The sequence below is a fragment of the Lupinus angustifolius genome, unplaced genomic scaffold (assembly GCF_001865875.1).
Source record: "Lupinus angustifolius cultivar Tanjil unplaced genomic scaffold, LupAngTanjil_v1.0 Scaffold_3_64, whole genome shotgun sequence".
NCBI classification, from domain to species: Eukaryota; Viridiplantae; Streptophyta; class Magnoliopsida; order Fabales; family Fabaceae; genus Lupinus; species Lupinus angustifolius.
Window position 1 is genome coordinate 6,309 of NW_017716880.1, and position 16,714 is coordinate 23,022.

A 16,714-nucleotide genomic window follows, 5' to 3' on the forward strand; every position below is an offset into this window, starting at 1 on the left:
CCGAAGATTAATCTATTTTGTGACAGAAATATTATAAGAGTAATTTTACCTGTGCTAAAAAAATCTATATGCATGACATAAATTGAACAATCATTATCAAGTAACCCAAACTACATTTAATCGCTTTCCAAAGCAATACTAGTGCCCAATGAATTCCAAATGTTGGTGATAAGAAAGAAGACTAATATTGTGGTCCTCACCAAACTTTGTCATCAGAGAAAATAGACACTATTTCCAATGCCACATAAATAGGGGATTATATTTGTTCTCCCACAAGTTGTGTCACTGCATGTATTATTAGTTTATAATTAGTTGAAAAAATATTTTGAAGTTAAAAAATTATTAATTAACTATTTTTCTGACCAATCACAACTGATGATACATGCAGTAACACAACTTATAGAATGTGTACCCCACAAAGACTATAGTAATATGTTAACCATATAAGCCTTTAATATATTCCATTTTCCTACCCTAGAGTTAGTAAGAAAACATAGAAGCCAAATTACCAACCAACCACTTCTCAGATCTTAACATGCTATCTCAGTCATGTGTTATGATTGCAACAATAATTGTTGTTCTTGTACAAATAATTGTTGGAGTTAATTCATTTCCAGAAGCTGATAAAATAAGCACTTTACCAGGGCAGCCACAAGTTAAGTTTAAGCAATATGCTGGTTACATTACAGTGGATGAGATACAGAAAAGAGCTTTATTTTACTACTTTGCTGAAGCAGAAGTTGAACCTGCTTCTAAGCCACTAGTTCTGTGGTTAAATGGAGGTATAATATTGTGTATATACCAAGATATTTTTATTGTTTTTTTTTAACTTTTGGATTGTTAATGAAACATAGTTTACTAGATTTGATAATTAACCTTATAGATTCATTGAAAGGATACAAAAATGAAGATGATTTGTGGGTTTTGAAGGGCCTGGTTGTTCTTCTGTTGGAGCTGGAGCTTTTATTGAGAATGGACCTTTTAAACCAAGTGAAAATGGACTTGTGAAAAATGAATATAGTTGGAATAAAGGTAATGTAACGAGTCTTCAAATCTTATATGTTTAGTTAAATTATGATAATATTTGAGATCTTATACTAAATATCATATTGATTTTCTTCATTGTTGTAGAGGCAAATATGTTGTACTTGGAATCACCAGCTGGTGTTGGTTTCTCCTACTCTACTAATCAATCTTTCTATGATTCTGTGAATGATGAAATCACAGGTTCTTTCAATTCATTTTTGGCAGATGAGCATTCTTTTTTATACTTCAAGCGTATTCCTCACCCTTTTGGATAAGGAACTAATCTCCTTCGAGGTGTGTGGTTGTCCTCTAAACAAGTGTTGCTCCTAAGAATCGAATCTTTGACCTTTTGATCATCCTAGAGATCTAACAGGACTTACACCACTAGACCAACACCTTGTTGGTGGCAGATGAGCATTTAAATAGTACAAATCACACTTTAATTGTTAATTAGTTGAGTTGAATTACTTATAAGTTACAACAACATTTGTTGAAAATCAAATAGCCCTATTTAGAGCATGAGACTCGACATAATAGTATATTAGTATGGTTGTTGTTTAGTGATCACGATGTTATGGGGTCAAATCCTGAAAACAGTCTTTCCACTTAGTGCATGAGGCTTCCTCTTAGTGGGATCCGGGGAAGGTAGATGTATGTAACCTTAATACCTTACCCTATAAATGAAGAGGCTATTTCCAAAATTTGAACTCGTGATCCATAGTCACTAAACAAATTGCGCCAAGTTCACCCTCTAAACATATTATCTCTTAGCTTAGTTTAAATTCAGATTATGATTTCACATTTCTTAAGATCTGATGGTATTTCTGCTTTTGTGCAGCAAAGGATAATCTTGTTTTCTTGCAAAATTGGTTCACTAAATTCCCAGAGTACACAAACAATGAATTCTTTATCACAGGGGAAAGCTATGCAGGTAGTATCTTCAAGATAAATGAATATAAATATTTTTGTTATGTAGCTTTTGTATTGTAATTCATGCATGTTTTCAGGTCACTATGTACCCCAACTTGCACAACTCATTGTGAAAACCAAGACCAAGTTCAATCTCAAGGGAATTGCAGTAAGTAAACTATAATTCCAGCAGCATCTTCACTATGTTTACTATCTTTTGTTTTAAATTACAATCCACGACCTAATTGCGGCCCCAATATTGTAGTTTTGGAAGTCTCTATAATAGCATTGTAACCGCGTTGCAATTACGGTCACATAAGACATATTTTACAGCAATTGTCATAAAAGCAATGTAACCGTGACTGTAATTTAGAACATTGGTTTTGTAGATTTTAGTTATTTTTTAATAGCTTAAATGGTTCATATGTTGGTATTTGCAGATAGGGAATCCTCTTCTGGAATTTAACACAGATTTCAACTCCAGAGCTGAGTTTTTCTGGTCTCATGGACTGATATCAGATTCAACTTTTGAAATCTTCACTAAAGTCTGCAACTATTCGCAAATAAGGAGACAAGTTCAAAGTGGCACACTTAGTTCCATTTGTGAAGGAGTAAATAAACTAGTGTCAACAGAAGTTAGTAGATATATTGATACATATGATGTTACTCTTGATGTTTGTCTGTCATCAGCATATCAACAGGCTTATGTTCTGAATCAACTGACTCAACTGGTACACTCCTCATCCATTCTCTAGTAATCTTAGTCAGTGTTTTAAATAGTGGTTGCGGTTATGGTTGTGGTTATTGTGATGCGGATTTTCGGTCGTTGCAGTGAATTACTTTGTGATAAAAACATATTTCTAAACTTGGTGGGGTCTGATTTAACCAAAATGCAGTCTGATACGGTTGAACGGTAACCTGATGCAGCTGCAGATTGCGATGTGATGCGGTTGCGGCAGTCATTGAAACCGCAATACTGTGGCCGCATCACGTGATGCAGTCCACAATTTGAATCACTGATCTTAATTCTTGTTTCATGCAGTTGTTAATCATTTAATTTTATTCTGATTGGCTTAATCTCTTGTGCAGCAAGAGGTAGCAAGGGTAGATGTTTGTGAGGAAGATGAAACCATTACATACTTAAATAGAAAAGATGTGCAGGAAGCTCTCCATGCTAGGCTTGTAGGGATCAATACTTGGTCAACCTGCAGCGAGTAAGTTATATTGTCTGACCAGTGTTTTAAATTGTGTTATAGTCGTGTTGTGGTTTCAGCCTCTGCGATTGGAGGCATTCAGGCATCACATTGTTTCGGCTGCTGCGATTGGAAGCATTTGGGCATCGCATTGTGGATTGCAGCCATTGTGGCGTGGTTTTTTATGTTTAATTTTTTTTATAATTTGATGCGGTTTTAGTGCGGTCCAAATATGATGTGATATAGTTTAATGCGGTTGTGTTACGTACCGATGCGACTGCATCATGTGACTCAATATCATACCGCATTTAGAGGTAACGTGGTCATTTGGTCACGCAAACTGTAATATTGCGACCGCGTCAAGTGACACAATCCAAAAATTGAGACACACTGGCCTAACATAATCCTTATTACAAAGGTAAATTTCCAAGCATAGTTACTATGTTCGCTTATTCACATTGTATATTGGGTCAACTATTCTGCGTAAAGTTTTGTAATAATAATATAAAGAGTGATGAATTGGTTACTCATACTATCACGAGGTAGTTAGATGTACAAGTTAGTTATAGTTCTGTAACCGTTACAGCATCAGTTTTTTAGCTGATAGCATAGCATTACTCAATGTGTATATAACTCAAAACTCACCTCATATCAACACAACTATTTCATTCATTCCTTTTTCAGTCTTGTATCGTTTTTGTTCATCCTTCCTTCACCATTCTACACCATTTCTACTTCCCCTTCTGGATTCCTGGTTCATCATTCAATTCCATTACTTTTCTCCACCATTCCACCCCATTGATGATGTCACCAATACCTATTGAATTCCATCTCCAAAGAAATCATTGATAGTGTAACTGCCGTGGCCGATTTCCCCTCTTTTGCAATCCGTTTTGTTACAGCACCTGCTGCTCTAGCTAATTATCCAGCCTTTCCGAGTGCGATTTCTATGTTATATATAGTTGTGCCTAATGGCATATTGGTTGAAGTAAATTCTTCTTTTTAATCAATTAACAGTTGTTTCCAAACTGTACAAGATATGAAGTATAGTTACATGGTTCCCTCATTTATTCTACGTGTTGGGTATTCCAAGTGTGAATGAAGAAGTCCCACATTGGGCAAAAATGGATGAGTTATAGAGTATATAAATGGATGGACCCATAGACTTAATACCTTAAGAACTCACTTATATGCTTTTTTTACTTAACCCATAGATGAAGATCTCCCAACACTACGTATCGAGTTTGACTTATTGTGTACTACATGCTGAGTTCCACATAATAAAAGTCAGTAAACCTTGTAACTGACTTGGAGGAAAGGTATTGCTTTCCTAGTAACTATGACTTACAATGCTTGCTAATACAATAGTTAGTCTCCTTTCTGAGGCTTGTATTGCTTGTTAATATATTTGGCTTCTGTTACAGTGTTCTCCAATATGATATGCAAAATCTAGAAGTTCCAACGATTACTATTCTAGGGGCACTTGTTAAGTCAGGTATCAGGGTTCTAGTATATAGGTAAGCCATTTTTAACAGTTTAATTAATCATTTGCATTACCTTTCTACCATGATTCATCAATGCATAACATGTTTAAATCATGCAAAACTATTTCTATCTTTGCAGTGGAGATCAAGATTCAGTGATTCCATTACTTGGGACCAGATCACTGGTAAATGGATTAGCAAAGGAGTTTGAACTGAACACAACAATATCCTATAGAGCCTGGTTTGAAGGAAGACAGGTTAACACTTTTGATTGAATTACTGTCAAAGATCCTGAAAAGTTTCAATACATTTAATATCTATGTTACATGGTTCACCGTATCGATTCTAGTGTACAATACTCGGTTCTATACGAACATTTTTATATTATTATTACACAGATTTCTTTTATATAGAGGGTGAGCAGTGAGCTTGGCATAACAGTAAGGTTATTGTTTAGTGACTACAGGTTCAAATCTTGAAAACAGCCCATCAGCTTATAGAATAGGCTGTATTCGTTTACTCTTTAGACCCCACTAAGTGGGAGCCTGATTCTTTTATATGAAACATAGTACATTGTATGCCGCATTACGTATGCTAAATGAGAGAACATGTAACTATGTGCCATTCAAGTCAACATTTATTAAAATAAATGTAATTTTTTCAGGTAGCTGGATGGACACAGGTATATGGTGACATTTTATCATTTGCCACCATAAGAGGTGCATCTCATGAAGCTCCATTTTCACAACCAGAGAGATCATTAGTGCTGCTAAAAGCATTTGTTGAAGGAAAACCACTTCCAGGAGTATTATCTGTAATATGAATAAATAGGTAACATATGTGTGGCTACATGCTCCTACCATAATCAATAAGCATAGAAACTCATACAAACCCCATGCATAAACTCATTATTGCAATTGGATCACCTTTTAATTCTTCTGAACGAATTCTATTTGAGTTTATATAAGCCCTTATAGGTAAGTATTCATTACATCACCCAACCATTCATATGTATTTATTTACTGGTTACAAACTAATAGTGAATGATATCTATATTTCTATATTATTTTTATATATTTATACTATATATAAAGGTAAAATATAGTATAATTTTATCATGGTTTAATTTTTACTTCCTACTTTGCTTTTCATATTATTTAATTTTTATAAAAAAACCGTATAATCCTAATTAACCACCATCAACACATTAATTAACCACATATCTCACCTTAAACTAAATACTATCATAAATACACAAAAATTATAATATAAAGTACACTGAATACAACAAATATATTCTAATTATAAAAAATGAAATATATAAAGGCAAAACGTGGTTTAACTTCCACCATGGTGTAATTTTCACTTCCTGTTTTCCCTTAACATTATTTAATTTTTCCAAAAAAAAATCATATAATCATAAATAATCATCACCAACACATTAATTAACTACATTCTTCACATTAAATTGAACATTATCATAAATACACAAAAATTATAAAATAAAGTGCATCGAACACAACAAATATATTCTAATTCTAAAAAATAAAATATATAAAAATTGAATATGTAATATCATATAATATTGATTGACAGACACAAAATATCTGTACACACTAGTATGAATAGATGAGAGGATGATATACTAATAATGTAAAAAATTATACAATTTAAGAGAAAAAATATATGTTAAGAATTTTTTATTATATTATTAACCATTTATTTTTAATTATTATAATAATGATAAAATATGAATGGTATACAATACAATAATAATATAAAAAACACTTATATATATTATTTGTGCATACATATTTCACTCTCATATATATATATATATATATATAGTTGCATCTTATGCTGGTTAATAGACAATTTATCCATACATGCTGTTGACATTGACTTTAAATATTATATTATATAATAGGACAATTAACTTATTAAAAAAAATTATACAATTAATACATCACGCACAGTTCATATATTAATAATTATTAACTTTTAAAATTCACACCCACAATGTAAAAATCAAATAAAGTTTAGTATTAAGTGTAAGAAGAGAAGAAAACAATATCCAACTGATGCAAATATGCAAGTTATATTTATTTCCTGTTACCCTGCCAAATTTTATAGCTTGAAACAAAATGAACATGTTCCCAGATATATAAAGGCATTAGAGTAGCATTACTGACCTCTGAAAACAAAACAAAAATAATTCTAAATCACTTTCAATTATCCTCATACTTATGATGTACATTACTCATCATAACTCAGAGAGAGGAAAAAATAGGTATTCCAGGTATGGTTGCACCAGCATCAACAATGAAATCATTGCCAGAAACATATTCAGAAGAATCATGAATTAAGTAACGAACTAATGATGTTAATGCTGGATTAGGAGTACCAAATGTTCTCAAAGGTACTGTTCTCAATGCCACATTATTCAGCCAATCTTTCTCCATTAACTTTTCAGTGATTTCAGATTTGAATAGTCCAGGTGATATGGAATTCACTCTTATTTTGTGTACTCCCAATTCCAATGCCATGATCTGTCAAATATCATTAGATAAAATCAGAAATCTGACAAACATCAGAGTGTTTTAGATTGCAGTTACAATGTTGTTGGAAAGACTCCAGAAAACAAAATATTGTAACCGCAATTGTGATTGCAGAATTCAATTTAAAATACTAGCCATCAAATACAACCGATGAATACTTTTATCTAAGTGGAATATGAGAGGAATTAATATAAAAGTTTGCAAGATTTTGTTTACATAGTAAAAGATTAGGAAATCATTCCTCCTATACTCAAATATGGCTTTCAGTTATAGTGCTTTTGACAACATGAATCAAAACAATTTCCTATGGTGTTTTGGCATAAAACCAGTACAAAGTACAACTGTTTGTCAACATGTCTACCAAATAGCCTCTCCGCTCGCGGAGCTAAGGCCGCATATATCTATCCTCTCCAGATCTGAGAGTCTCGTGCATTGGGCCGCCCTTTTATAATTGTCTCATGTTCTAATGTTTTAAACTTGTTGTATCCCGTATCTAATCTGTGCTTCCTGGTAGTTAAGGTTCTTTAACTTATACAACCAAATTGGTTTCTTAATTTGATGCATTTCCTTTATTTTTATAGGGCACAATTACTTACTAAAATATGCACACGTTATTATGATAAAAAACAAAAAATAATTCAGTACACGAGACTCCCACTTAGTAGGAATCTAAGAAAAGTAAACATATGCAATCTTACCTCACAAGTGAATAAGCTATTTCTAAGATTTGAATTTGTAATGTCGTGGACACGTTATTTAGATATCCAAACAAAATCATAAAGATTGTGTGGGCTTTAGAGTTGACTATATTTAAAGATAAGTTGAAGATAAAATAATGTTACCTTTGTGAGCATATTGACACCTGCCTTTGAAGCTGAATATGCAGCAGATCCAGGCAAACTCCCTCTATTTAAACCAGAAATTGAAGAAATATTGATAACTATTCCTTTTTGGTGTGCATTTTGCATGCGTTTGCATACATATTTTGACACCAACCAGGTACCATCTAAATTGGTTCTGAACTCTTTATGCCACTCCTCCTCAGACAAATCCACCGGTGACCTCACTGCTCCTACACAGCACAAGAATAAGGGTACTTTAAATTTTATACTCTCATTATCAAATTTCACTTGGTTCAAAACAAAGGTTTAAGATCTATTTTAAGACTTTAGCAGCCCATAAGAAAAAATAATGTATGCATTCATTGTGTAAGAATTTTTTATATTATTTTTATATTATCCGTCATTCATTTTTAAGTATTATTGACATTTAAATAAAATTAATGCAAATAAATAGTAAATGAACAAATTCTAGTGGATGAATATTACATTTAACACTAATACACTCTTGTTGCATGTTGCAATTATGATATGTTAATTAGACTACATGAAATTTTATGGTGGGGCTATTAAAAGTTTGCACTAACTAATCATATTTCTTGTCTTTTATTGTACATGATTATGATTAGTTAAAAAGGAGTGTGAATAGGCATTTAAATAGCTGCATCTAATATCTCAATGTCCAATCAAATTGTTGCTTATCTCAAAATGATAAGTTATTAAGTTGTAGCTAGGCCTGGCCTGTTTAAAAGCCTGGCCTGGCCTGTTAGCCTGTTTAAAAGCCTGTTTTACTATATCATCTTGAAATAGGTCATCATATCTACATTTAGATAGGTTAATATTCCTACTTTTAATTAGACTCTTCTAACCCTAACAATTAAATTATATTTTTTATATTAATATTACATATGTATAATAATATTACTTATATTAAAATTGTATAATATGAACATATTACATAATATAATTAAATAGGTCGGCCTGTTAGGCTTAATAGGCCTTTTGGATGGCCTACAGCCTGACCTATTTAACTAAATAGGCTTTTCAAAAAGCCTGTGCCTGACCTGTTTACGAAGAAAGCCTGGCCTGGCCTGGCCTGTTATAGGCCAGGTAATAGGCCCCTGGTAGGCGGCCTGGCCTGTTTCCACCCTTAGTTGTAGACAGCAATAAAGGTTCCTCACTCAAAAGTTATGTACAAAATACTCAAATTCATCACTAAGACAAAATACAATCCCAAATTTAGTTCATGAAAATTGAAAATTCCTAATATTTTTTTGATAGTCAAAGAATATTATTATAAGAATACTCGTATAAAATGAAAATCCCACATTATGAGTTGAGCTTCTATCTATTACTGAAATATGAAGAGAAGAAGTTTTTTTTTACTTATAATTTTATTATTAAAAATAACTTAAAATCATAAATCTTAAATATATAGTTTTGTCATGTGTCACAATTCTCTTCCAATGTTAAATTCCAGAGAGGATTCTCATTCGTAAAATAAATTACAGACTCTCAAGTTAAAAAATCTTAATATGATGTTATGAAATTCAAATGTCAATCAAAATTGTCAAAGAAATTAATCGAATATGGTATTAACATGTGCCTATAGTTACGAGGAGATTTGAAAAGAGATTCTTAGTTAATTTTTCCTTTATTTCTGGTATTAAAATGGGAGGGTGGAACAATTTTTGTTAAAGAAGAATTGAAGGTATGGATTCAAAATTATCAAAGTAAACTGCATACAACATAAGAGCAAGCTTCCAATCAATTCAAGCAAATAGTCAAAGACTTATATGGACACACATGTGTTTATAAAAAGTCTTTCTGCCAAAAGTCAAAACAGTAAACGAATGTAATTACTCATGAATACTTATTTTCCATTTTTTAATCATTTCCTTACTTTATAGTTTATAAACGTACATTCCATATACAAAATATTATTGTTTGAAATTGAGACTACATCTCTAAACAAAGATTTGTTATTACGATTCATATCTCACACTATTATATTATTTTAATTAAAAAAATTAAATATTTATTATTATTTTATAATTTTACTTTATTATCAGTAGTGTAACTAGAATTTTAAATATGGTTTACTACAACAAATATTTCTAATATTATATAGATGAAACCACATAAACATCAAATCAGAATAGTTTGAATCAGTGTTGTTAAAACTGAATTGGTTATCAAATCAGTCAGGATACTGGTGTAGTGGTACATTGGTACAGTGGTTCAACCAGTAGTTCATTAATCAAACTGTATGTCGGTTAAACCTCGGTTAAACCGGACATACCTACTTATATTTATATATATAAAAACCTATAACAAAAGAATTCCAAGTAGGTAGATACTCAAAATTATAATCCATATTTATAATCTACTCAAAATTCACATAAACAAACAACTTTAAGTCTTTAACAAATTCAAATTCTAAATTAGAAAACATATATTAATCCAAAAATATCACTTAACAACCGCAAAATATAAATAAATGACACAAGTTCACAACTCACTCTACAAAATAAATAAATTTGGAGTTTTAATATTTAAAACCGATGAGTCAAAGTTGTCTCATATAGATATTATATTTTTCCACCAAATCCTATATTCAGACACTACTCTAAGATTACGCAAATGTCACTGAGATTACACACGAATGTTAGGAACCAAAAAGTGTAATCTATGTGTACCTTGGAAGCATGTGTAAATGTTGAAGAATGGTTGGAAAGATGAGACACCTTGTAATGAGTTTTTAAGTTTTTTAAGTTTTTTTTTCATAAAAAAATATATAGGTATATAAATCGGCCGGTTTAGTAAAATACCAGTCAGCTGCTCACCGATTTTGACCGGTTTTGATATTTGACCGGTTCAACACCTGTACTGTACCGGTCAGGGGTCCGATTCACTGGTTTTCCGATTGAACCGACCGATATGAAATGATTTTTACAACATTGGTTTGAATCACAACAAATTCAAAAATATTTTTTAAAACAAAAAAATCATGTGGCCATTCACATTAACATATTACACACAATCACCATCAACATGATATTGTTATGATGGTGTAAAATTATCAAAATATCAAAAGTTCGATTCGTAAGAGGTACACTTGTTGAGAGAGAAAATAATACACCAAAAAAAGTAAATAAAATACCTTAATAATATCAAAAAATATTACACACAACACAATTAATATAACCACAACCATAATCATAATTTTAAACCGAATTTGGATTACATTCAATCATGAGAGAATTGTAACCATAAAATATTCATCCCCACGACATTCAAATATTTCACTTACCTCTAATACCGGCGTTGTTAATCAACACATCAATATGCCCAAACGCATCCCATGCATTCTGCACAGACTTATCAACGCTAGCACCATCAGCCGTCACGTCAAGTTCCACCGCCACAGCGTGTGGGCTTCCATCACCACCCGCCACCTTACGGTTGATTTCTTCACAGAGGGATTTCAGGCGATCAACTCGGCGAGCGGCGGCAACAATCTTGCAACCAGCACTGGCGAGATCGAGGCAGAATTCAGTGCCGAGACCGGCCGAAGCGCCGGTGACCAAAACGACTTTTCCGTTGAGGTTATGCCATGGCTCTAGGTGGTCTGAGATTTGTGTAGCCATTGGTCAGTATGAATGAATATGTGAGGGACTGAAGTGCTATATTTTTTATAGTGGAAATGGAGAACTAAGGTGGATATATATATAGAAAACCAATTTAATAATATTTTAAAAATTTAATTCTGATTAAAATTTAGTTATAAATAATAATATCAACAAGCATAAACAACACACTTCTATCTGAATATGAGGACATGACGTATGTATTTCCAAGTTTTTTCCTGAAAAAAACAATAATGTGGTTGGTTGGAACAACCATAGTAAGGGAAAGTAGTTTGAGACCATGCATTTCATTGGTGGCAACACCACTACTAAGTCAGTGTTAGTCAACAGGGTGGTTTCTAGGTAATTTATACTTTTCTCATAAAATCATTTTTTATGAGTTCATAAAAAAAATTGAATTGAGCTTGTAGCGTTAAAAAAGTTAGTATTCAGAAAGCTATTTTATAAAATAAAAAATCATAAGAGATTTTCTGGATTTTATTTGTTAACTTAACTCTTTAAGATTTTACTAAATTATATTAATTACGCGTACTAAAATACCTTCTAAGATTTCATGCATACACTTATATAATAATATTTAATTGGTGTTTATAAAAAAAGAAATATTAAAATACATGATTTGAAATTCATTATGAAGTACTTTAATATTTATAAATAAATAAATAATATTATATGCTATTTTTTGTTACCTAATGTTTGTTTTGTGAGTTGAATTTTGAAGGGAAATGAACGAAAATAGAAGGTTTAGTAGATATCTCACAAATATATTTCATGACTCACAAGTCTTCAATTTTTCTTCCTTCCTTCCAAAATTCAACTTACAAACATACCCTTAATAAATTTAAGCTAATTTTATGATTATTTTTCAAGAACAATTTTAACCCAATCAGATTTTCAACTATTTTTATAGTTACAAATTAAATATTAAAATGTATTCTAGCAAATAAATTAACTAATTTAGTTTTATAGTTTTATTTATAATTGATACTCAAAAAAATAGTTTATAGGTGAGAACAAGTATGATGGAGTGGCTACCTGTATATTTATAAATTTATTTTTTATTAAATAATTTGTATATATTACACTTTTTATTATTTTATAATTATATATATATTTTTTATTATTATGTTATAATGAACTTTAGTAATTGATTTATCATGATAAATTTCAAATTTACAAAAAAAAATTATTATTCATATAATAATTATTTTATATATATTAATTATTACAAAATATATAAATATATATTTAAACTTAAAAATCTGTTGTGTACTCGTGAATACATGCTAACTGTGTGCGGATACTCATAAATAATGGAGGTGTGTATATGAGAAAGCACTACATGCATCTGTTATGTCCTTTGCCATTCCTATGGCACCCCTCGTCCTAATAGCAAATATTTTTGAATAATTTTGGAATGATTTTGTAAATAATTTTGAATAATTTCTTGAAATATATATTCTCATAAATTATCTTCAATTACAAAAGAAGTTGTAAATTATATTTACATATATGTATTCTTAACAAGAAAAACGTGTAGTTCTCTATGTCGTGCCTCTGGGCCTCCATATTGAGAAAAAAAATCAATTTAAGATCCATGTAATCTCAAAATTTGGATAAAAATAATGGAACAGACATAAAGAGTATATTAATTGTATCTCAAAATAATATACAAAATTAAAATTGATTGACTCATTCACGTGAAACGGTTTATTTCCTAAAATATTGAATCCCATTTACTTTAAATTGATTATTTCCTAATTAAACTCATTTCATTACCTAAATACTTTTGTCTATCAAATCTATTATAAAATATTTAATTACCAATTTAAAATACAAGGCATGTTAAGAGTACACATATCATTTTTCGTTATTTTCTATCCTGGAAATTTCAATCCAACAAAAACGACATTATTTTATGATAGAATTTAAAAAGTATATTGTACGTACCGAAATAAAGATTTCACTTTCGGATTGAAAAATTAGTTTTTTGGAACTGAAGTAAGAACTAAGAAGTCTGTTTTTTTGTTTCGACCAAAATCATTTTGCTTTTTGGAATTTATTGCAATATAAAATTAATGAAAATGTTATTTGTGTAGCCAATTATTTGCCACGTTTTCTATCAACTATCCATGGTTTTAACTAGGTTGGAAATAAGTCGAACCGAGTCGAACCAGAGTTCAGCTCAGTTCAACTCGATAAGGATTTGTTCAGCTCAAAACTTGACTCGAGTTCGATACGAGTTATTTTTTTAGCTCGAATTCGACTCAGTTAAAGTTCGTGAACTGTTTGATTCAGTTCGAATGGTTCATTTGGACAACTCAAATAATTAATTAAAATTTGAAAAATATTTGTTTTATATATATAAATATAATATTTTATATATATAATAACAATAAATATAAAAAATAATGTATGTGTCATAATAAATATAAAAATTAGTTTATATAAATATATATATAAAGAAACCTAACGAATAAAACTATATTTAACTCAAGTTGACTCGTTTATTTAACGAGCTCAATTTCTAGCTCAAGTTCAGCTCGTTTGGTTTCGAATGAATACTAAGTTGAGTTTCGGTTTATTGTCAGCCTAGTTTTAACCATGATCAGACTGTTTTTCCTATAATGTATCAAATGATCAAATATAAAAAAATGCCTTTGAAGTATAACGTTCAGAATTTATTTATTATTTTAGCTTAAAAGATTGCTTCGCTAATTGAATTATATTTAATTACAATGAATAGTGTAATACCTTTATCACTTTATGCTAATGCTCCATCTGTAATTACAACCTTATTCATGAAATAATTAATACTATAAAATAGTTATGTGCCTATACTACCATTTGGGTATGCTTTTTGAGATCCTCAAATGATTCATTATATTAGGTACCCTTCAATTTAAATGTATTTTAGTTATTAGTAAATGGTAGTCTTGTCTTTTGTATTTTCCTAGCTTCCTATATGTATTGGCCCTTTGGCCTTATCTCCATCATTAATTCCAATATTGCATTTCTCCTCTTCCTTCTCTCTTCTTCTTCTCCTCTCCCTTCTCTCTTCCTATGCAGCTGATCTAACATGGTATCAAGAGCAAGGTTTGCTAAGGCCACAGCTTTCGCGGATCCTGTTCATGCTTCTGGGTTCCATCATCTTTTCTTCTTCTTTGCAGTGGTAGATCAACCTCCGCAGTTCGCAGATCGGAGATCTCCGTTTCAAATTCGCAGTTCAGATTCGCAGATCGCAGTTTTTGTTGAGCGATTTTGTCAGGTTTTCTGTTTCTCTTTCCCTTTGAATTTTGATTTCCCTGCTGTTGTGCTTGTTAGTTATGGCAACTGAAAGATATGATTCTTTGCAATCCATTAGTGTGCAACTAAATGGTTCTTCCAATTATGCATATTGGAGTTATGTGATGAGAAATTTCTGATTGGTAAACAAATGTGAGGATATGTTTCTGGAACTTTTGTTAAACCTACAAATAGTGCTACTGAAAATTATGCAAATGAATTAGAAACTTGGGAAGTGAACATCTCGGAAATTATTACTTTGATTAATAATTCTGTTTCGCATTCTATTGGTTTTCAACTTGCAAAATATGATTCAACATCTCAAGTTTGGGAGCACCTTAAACGATTGTATGCGCAGTCCAATTTTGCAAAACAATATCAGTTAGAGATTGATATTCGAGCTCTCCAACAACATAGCATGAGCATCCAAGAGTTTTATTCTGCTATGACTAATCTTTGGGACCAATTGGCACTCACTGAATCTGCAGAATTGCAAGCATTCACACCGTACACTGATCGCTGGGAACAACAGCGTTTAGTACATTTTTTGATGGCTCTTCGGAATGATTTTGAAGGCCTACGTGGTTCCATTTTGCATCGCACTCCTCTGCCATCTGTTGACTCTGTTGTTAATGAACTTTTAGCTGAAGAAGTTCGTTTGAAGTCCCACTCTGAAAAGGGAATTGTTGACAAAGGGATTCTGCCAAGCCCCTCTGTGTTTGCTGCTCCTGTTGTGAAAGGAAAATCTCAAGGCAGAGTCAATTATGATGAATGTAGCTTCTGTAAGGAAAAGGGTCATTGGAAGGCTCAATGTCCAAAATTATTGAAGAAGGAGCAACCTTATCAACCACCTCAGTGGCGTCCGCCTCAGTCGAAATACAGGAACTTTAAGCACACATCTCAATCTTCCAATGGTGCTGCTGCTACTGCTGTTTCTCCATCTGCCACCCTGGGATGGTTCACTCTGGGTCTAACATGTCTGACCTGGTAGAACAATTACAGAAGTTTCTTGCATCTCAGCCCAATGCTATGTCAGTCTCTTCTAATGTAGGTCTGTCTTCTGCTGGTTCATCAGGTATATCATCCTCCATATGGATCCTTGACTCTGGAGCGTCCCGTCATATGTCATCCGACTTTAAATCTTTTACATCTGTACATAAGTCGTCCTGTGTATCTGTTATGACTGCTGATGGAACTCCTATGTTATTGGAAGGAGTTGGTTCTGTTTCTACACCTAAACTATCTCTCTCTGATGTTTATTATATACCTAACCTCACTTTAAGTCTTGCTTCTGTTAGTCAACTGTGTGATTCTGGTTTCTCAATCTTATTTTCCTCAACTCATTGTTATGTGCAGGATCCTCAATCGAAGAGGCTGATTGGGACATGCCATAGACAGGGGGGGCTTTATATTTTGGATGAACTGAAACTTCTACATGTTGCAGCTCCTACTGTTGATTTATCATCTTTCCGTTTGAATTTGTCTTCTTCTAAGTTTTATTTATGGCATTCTCGTCTGGGTCATGTATCTTCTCCTCGTTTGAAATACTTAGCATCAACGGGAGTCTTAGAATCATTACAACCAAATAACATTTCTGACTGTTGTGGTTGTAAACTTGCCAAGTTTTCTGCTTTACCTTTTCCTAAAAGTGTTTCAATTTCTAGGCACCTTTTGATTTGGTTCATTCTGATGTATGGGGTCCACCCCCAATTTCTACTAAAAGTGGATCAAAACATTATGTCTCTTTCATTGATGATTACACCCGTTATT

The 16,714-nt window shown here is 31.9% G+C and overlaps 2 protein-coding genes and 1 long non-coding RNA gene across 5 annotated transcripts; 1 reads left to right on the forward strand and 2 right to left on the reverse strand.

Annotated features, from left to right (window-relative positions):
- Window positions 1-452: 452 nt before the first annotated feature.
- LOC109337247 (serine carboxypeptidase-like 45) lies at window positions 453-5,618 on the forward strand. 3 transcript variants are annotated; one of them, XM_019574179.1, is made up of 11 exons: window positions 453-782; window positions 931-1,032; window positions 1,132-1,227; window positions 1,865-1,957; window positions 2,034-2,104; window positions 2,376-2,666; window positions 3,025-3,149; window positions 4,553-4,645; window positions 4,752-4,869; window positions 5,277-5,471; window positions 5,506-5,618. In XM_019574179.1, exons 1-10 carry the CDS (start codon window positions 536-538, stop codon window positions 5,433-5,435), a joined length of 1,395 nt encoding a protein of 464 aa, XP_019429724.1. In that variant the 5' UTR covers window positions 453-535; the 3' UTR covers window positions 5,436-5,471; window positions 5,506-5,618. The 3 variants fall into 3 exon arrangements, with proteins under 3 accessions (XP_019429724.1, XP_019429723.1, XP_019429725.1); XM_019574178.1 differs by having other exon boundaries at window positions 5,277-5,572; XM_019574180.1 differs by lacking the exon at window positions 4,553-4,645 and having other exon boundaries at window positions 5,277-5,572.
- LOC109337250 lies at window positions 1,153-14,751 on the reverse strand. The gene is made up of 3 exons (XR_002106423.1): window positions 14,739-14,751; window positions 5,643-5,645; window positions 1,153-1,260 (listed from the first exon to the last, which is right to left on the reverse strand). It is a non-coding gene; the product is annotated as an uncharacterized LOC109337250 (long non-coding RNA).
- Window positions 6,692-11,673, reverse strand: LOC109337249 (3-oxoacyl-[acyl-carrier-protein] reductase FabG-like). The gene is made up of 3 exons (XM_019574181.1): window positions 11,323-11,673; window positions 8,013-8,242; window positions 6,692-7,161 (listed from the first exon to the last, which is right to left on the reverse strand). The coding sequence occupies exons 1-3, from the start codon at window positions 11,657-11,659 to the stop codon at window positions 6,883-6,885; spliced, it is 846 nt and encodes a 281-aa protein (XP_019429726.1). The 5' UTR covers window positions 11,660-11,673; the 3' UTR covers window positions 6,692-6,882.
- Window positions 14,752-16,714: the final 1,963 nt, after the last annotated feature.

Bases quoted from the DNA above. Each gene is read 5' to 3' on its own strand.
- LOC109337247 (XM_019574179.1), top strand. From the start codon at position 536: ATGCTATCTCAGTCATGTGTTATGATTGCAACAATAATTGTTGTTCTT. The intron at 4,646-4,751 runs GTAAGCCATTTT...CTATCTTTGCAG, and splicing joins ATCAGGGTTCTAGTATATAG to TGGAGATCAAGATTCAGTGA. The intron at 4,870-5,276 runs GTTAACACTTTT...TAATTTTTTCAG, and splicing joins CCTGGTTTGAAGGAAGACAG to GTAGCTGGATGGACACAGGT.
- LOC109337249 (XM_019574181.1), bottom strand. From the start codon at position 11,659: ATGGCTACACAAATCTCAGACCACCTAGAGCCATGGCATAACCTCAAC. The intron at 8,243-11,322 runs GTAAGTGAAATA...TGTGCTGTGTAG, and splicing joins TAACAACGCCGGTATTAGAG to GAGCAGTGAGGTCACCGGTG. The intron at 7,162-8,012 runs GTAACATTATTT...GATATTTGACAG, and splicing joins GTGTCAATATGCTCACAAAG to ATCATGGCATTGGAATTGGG.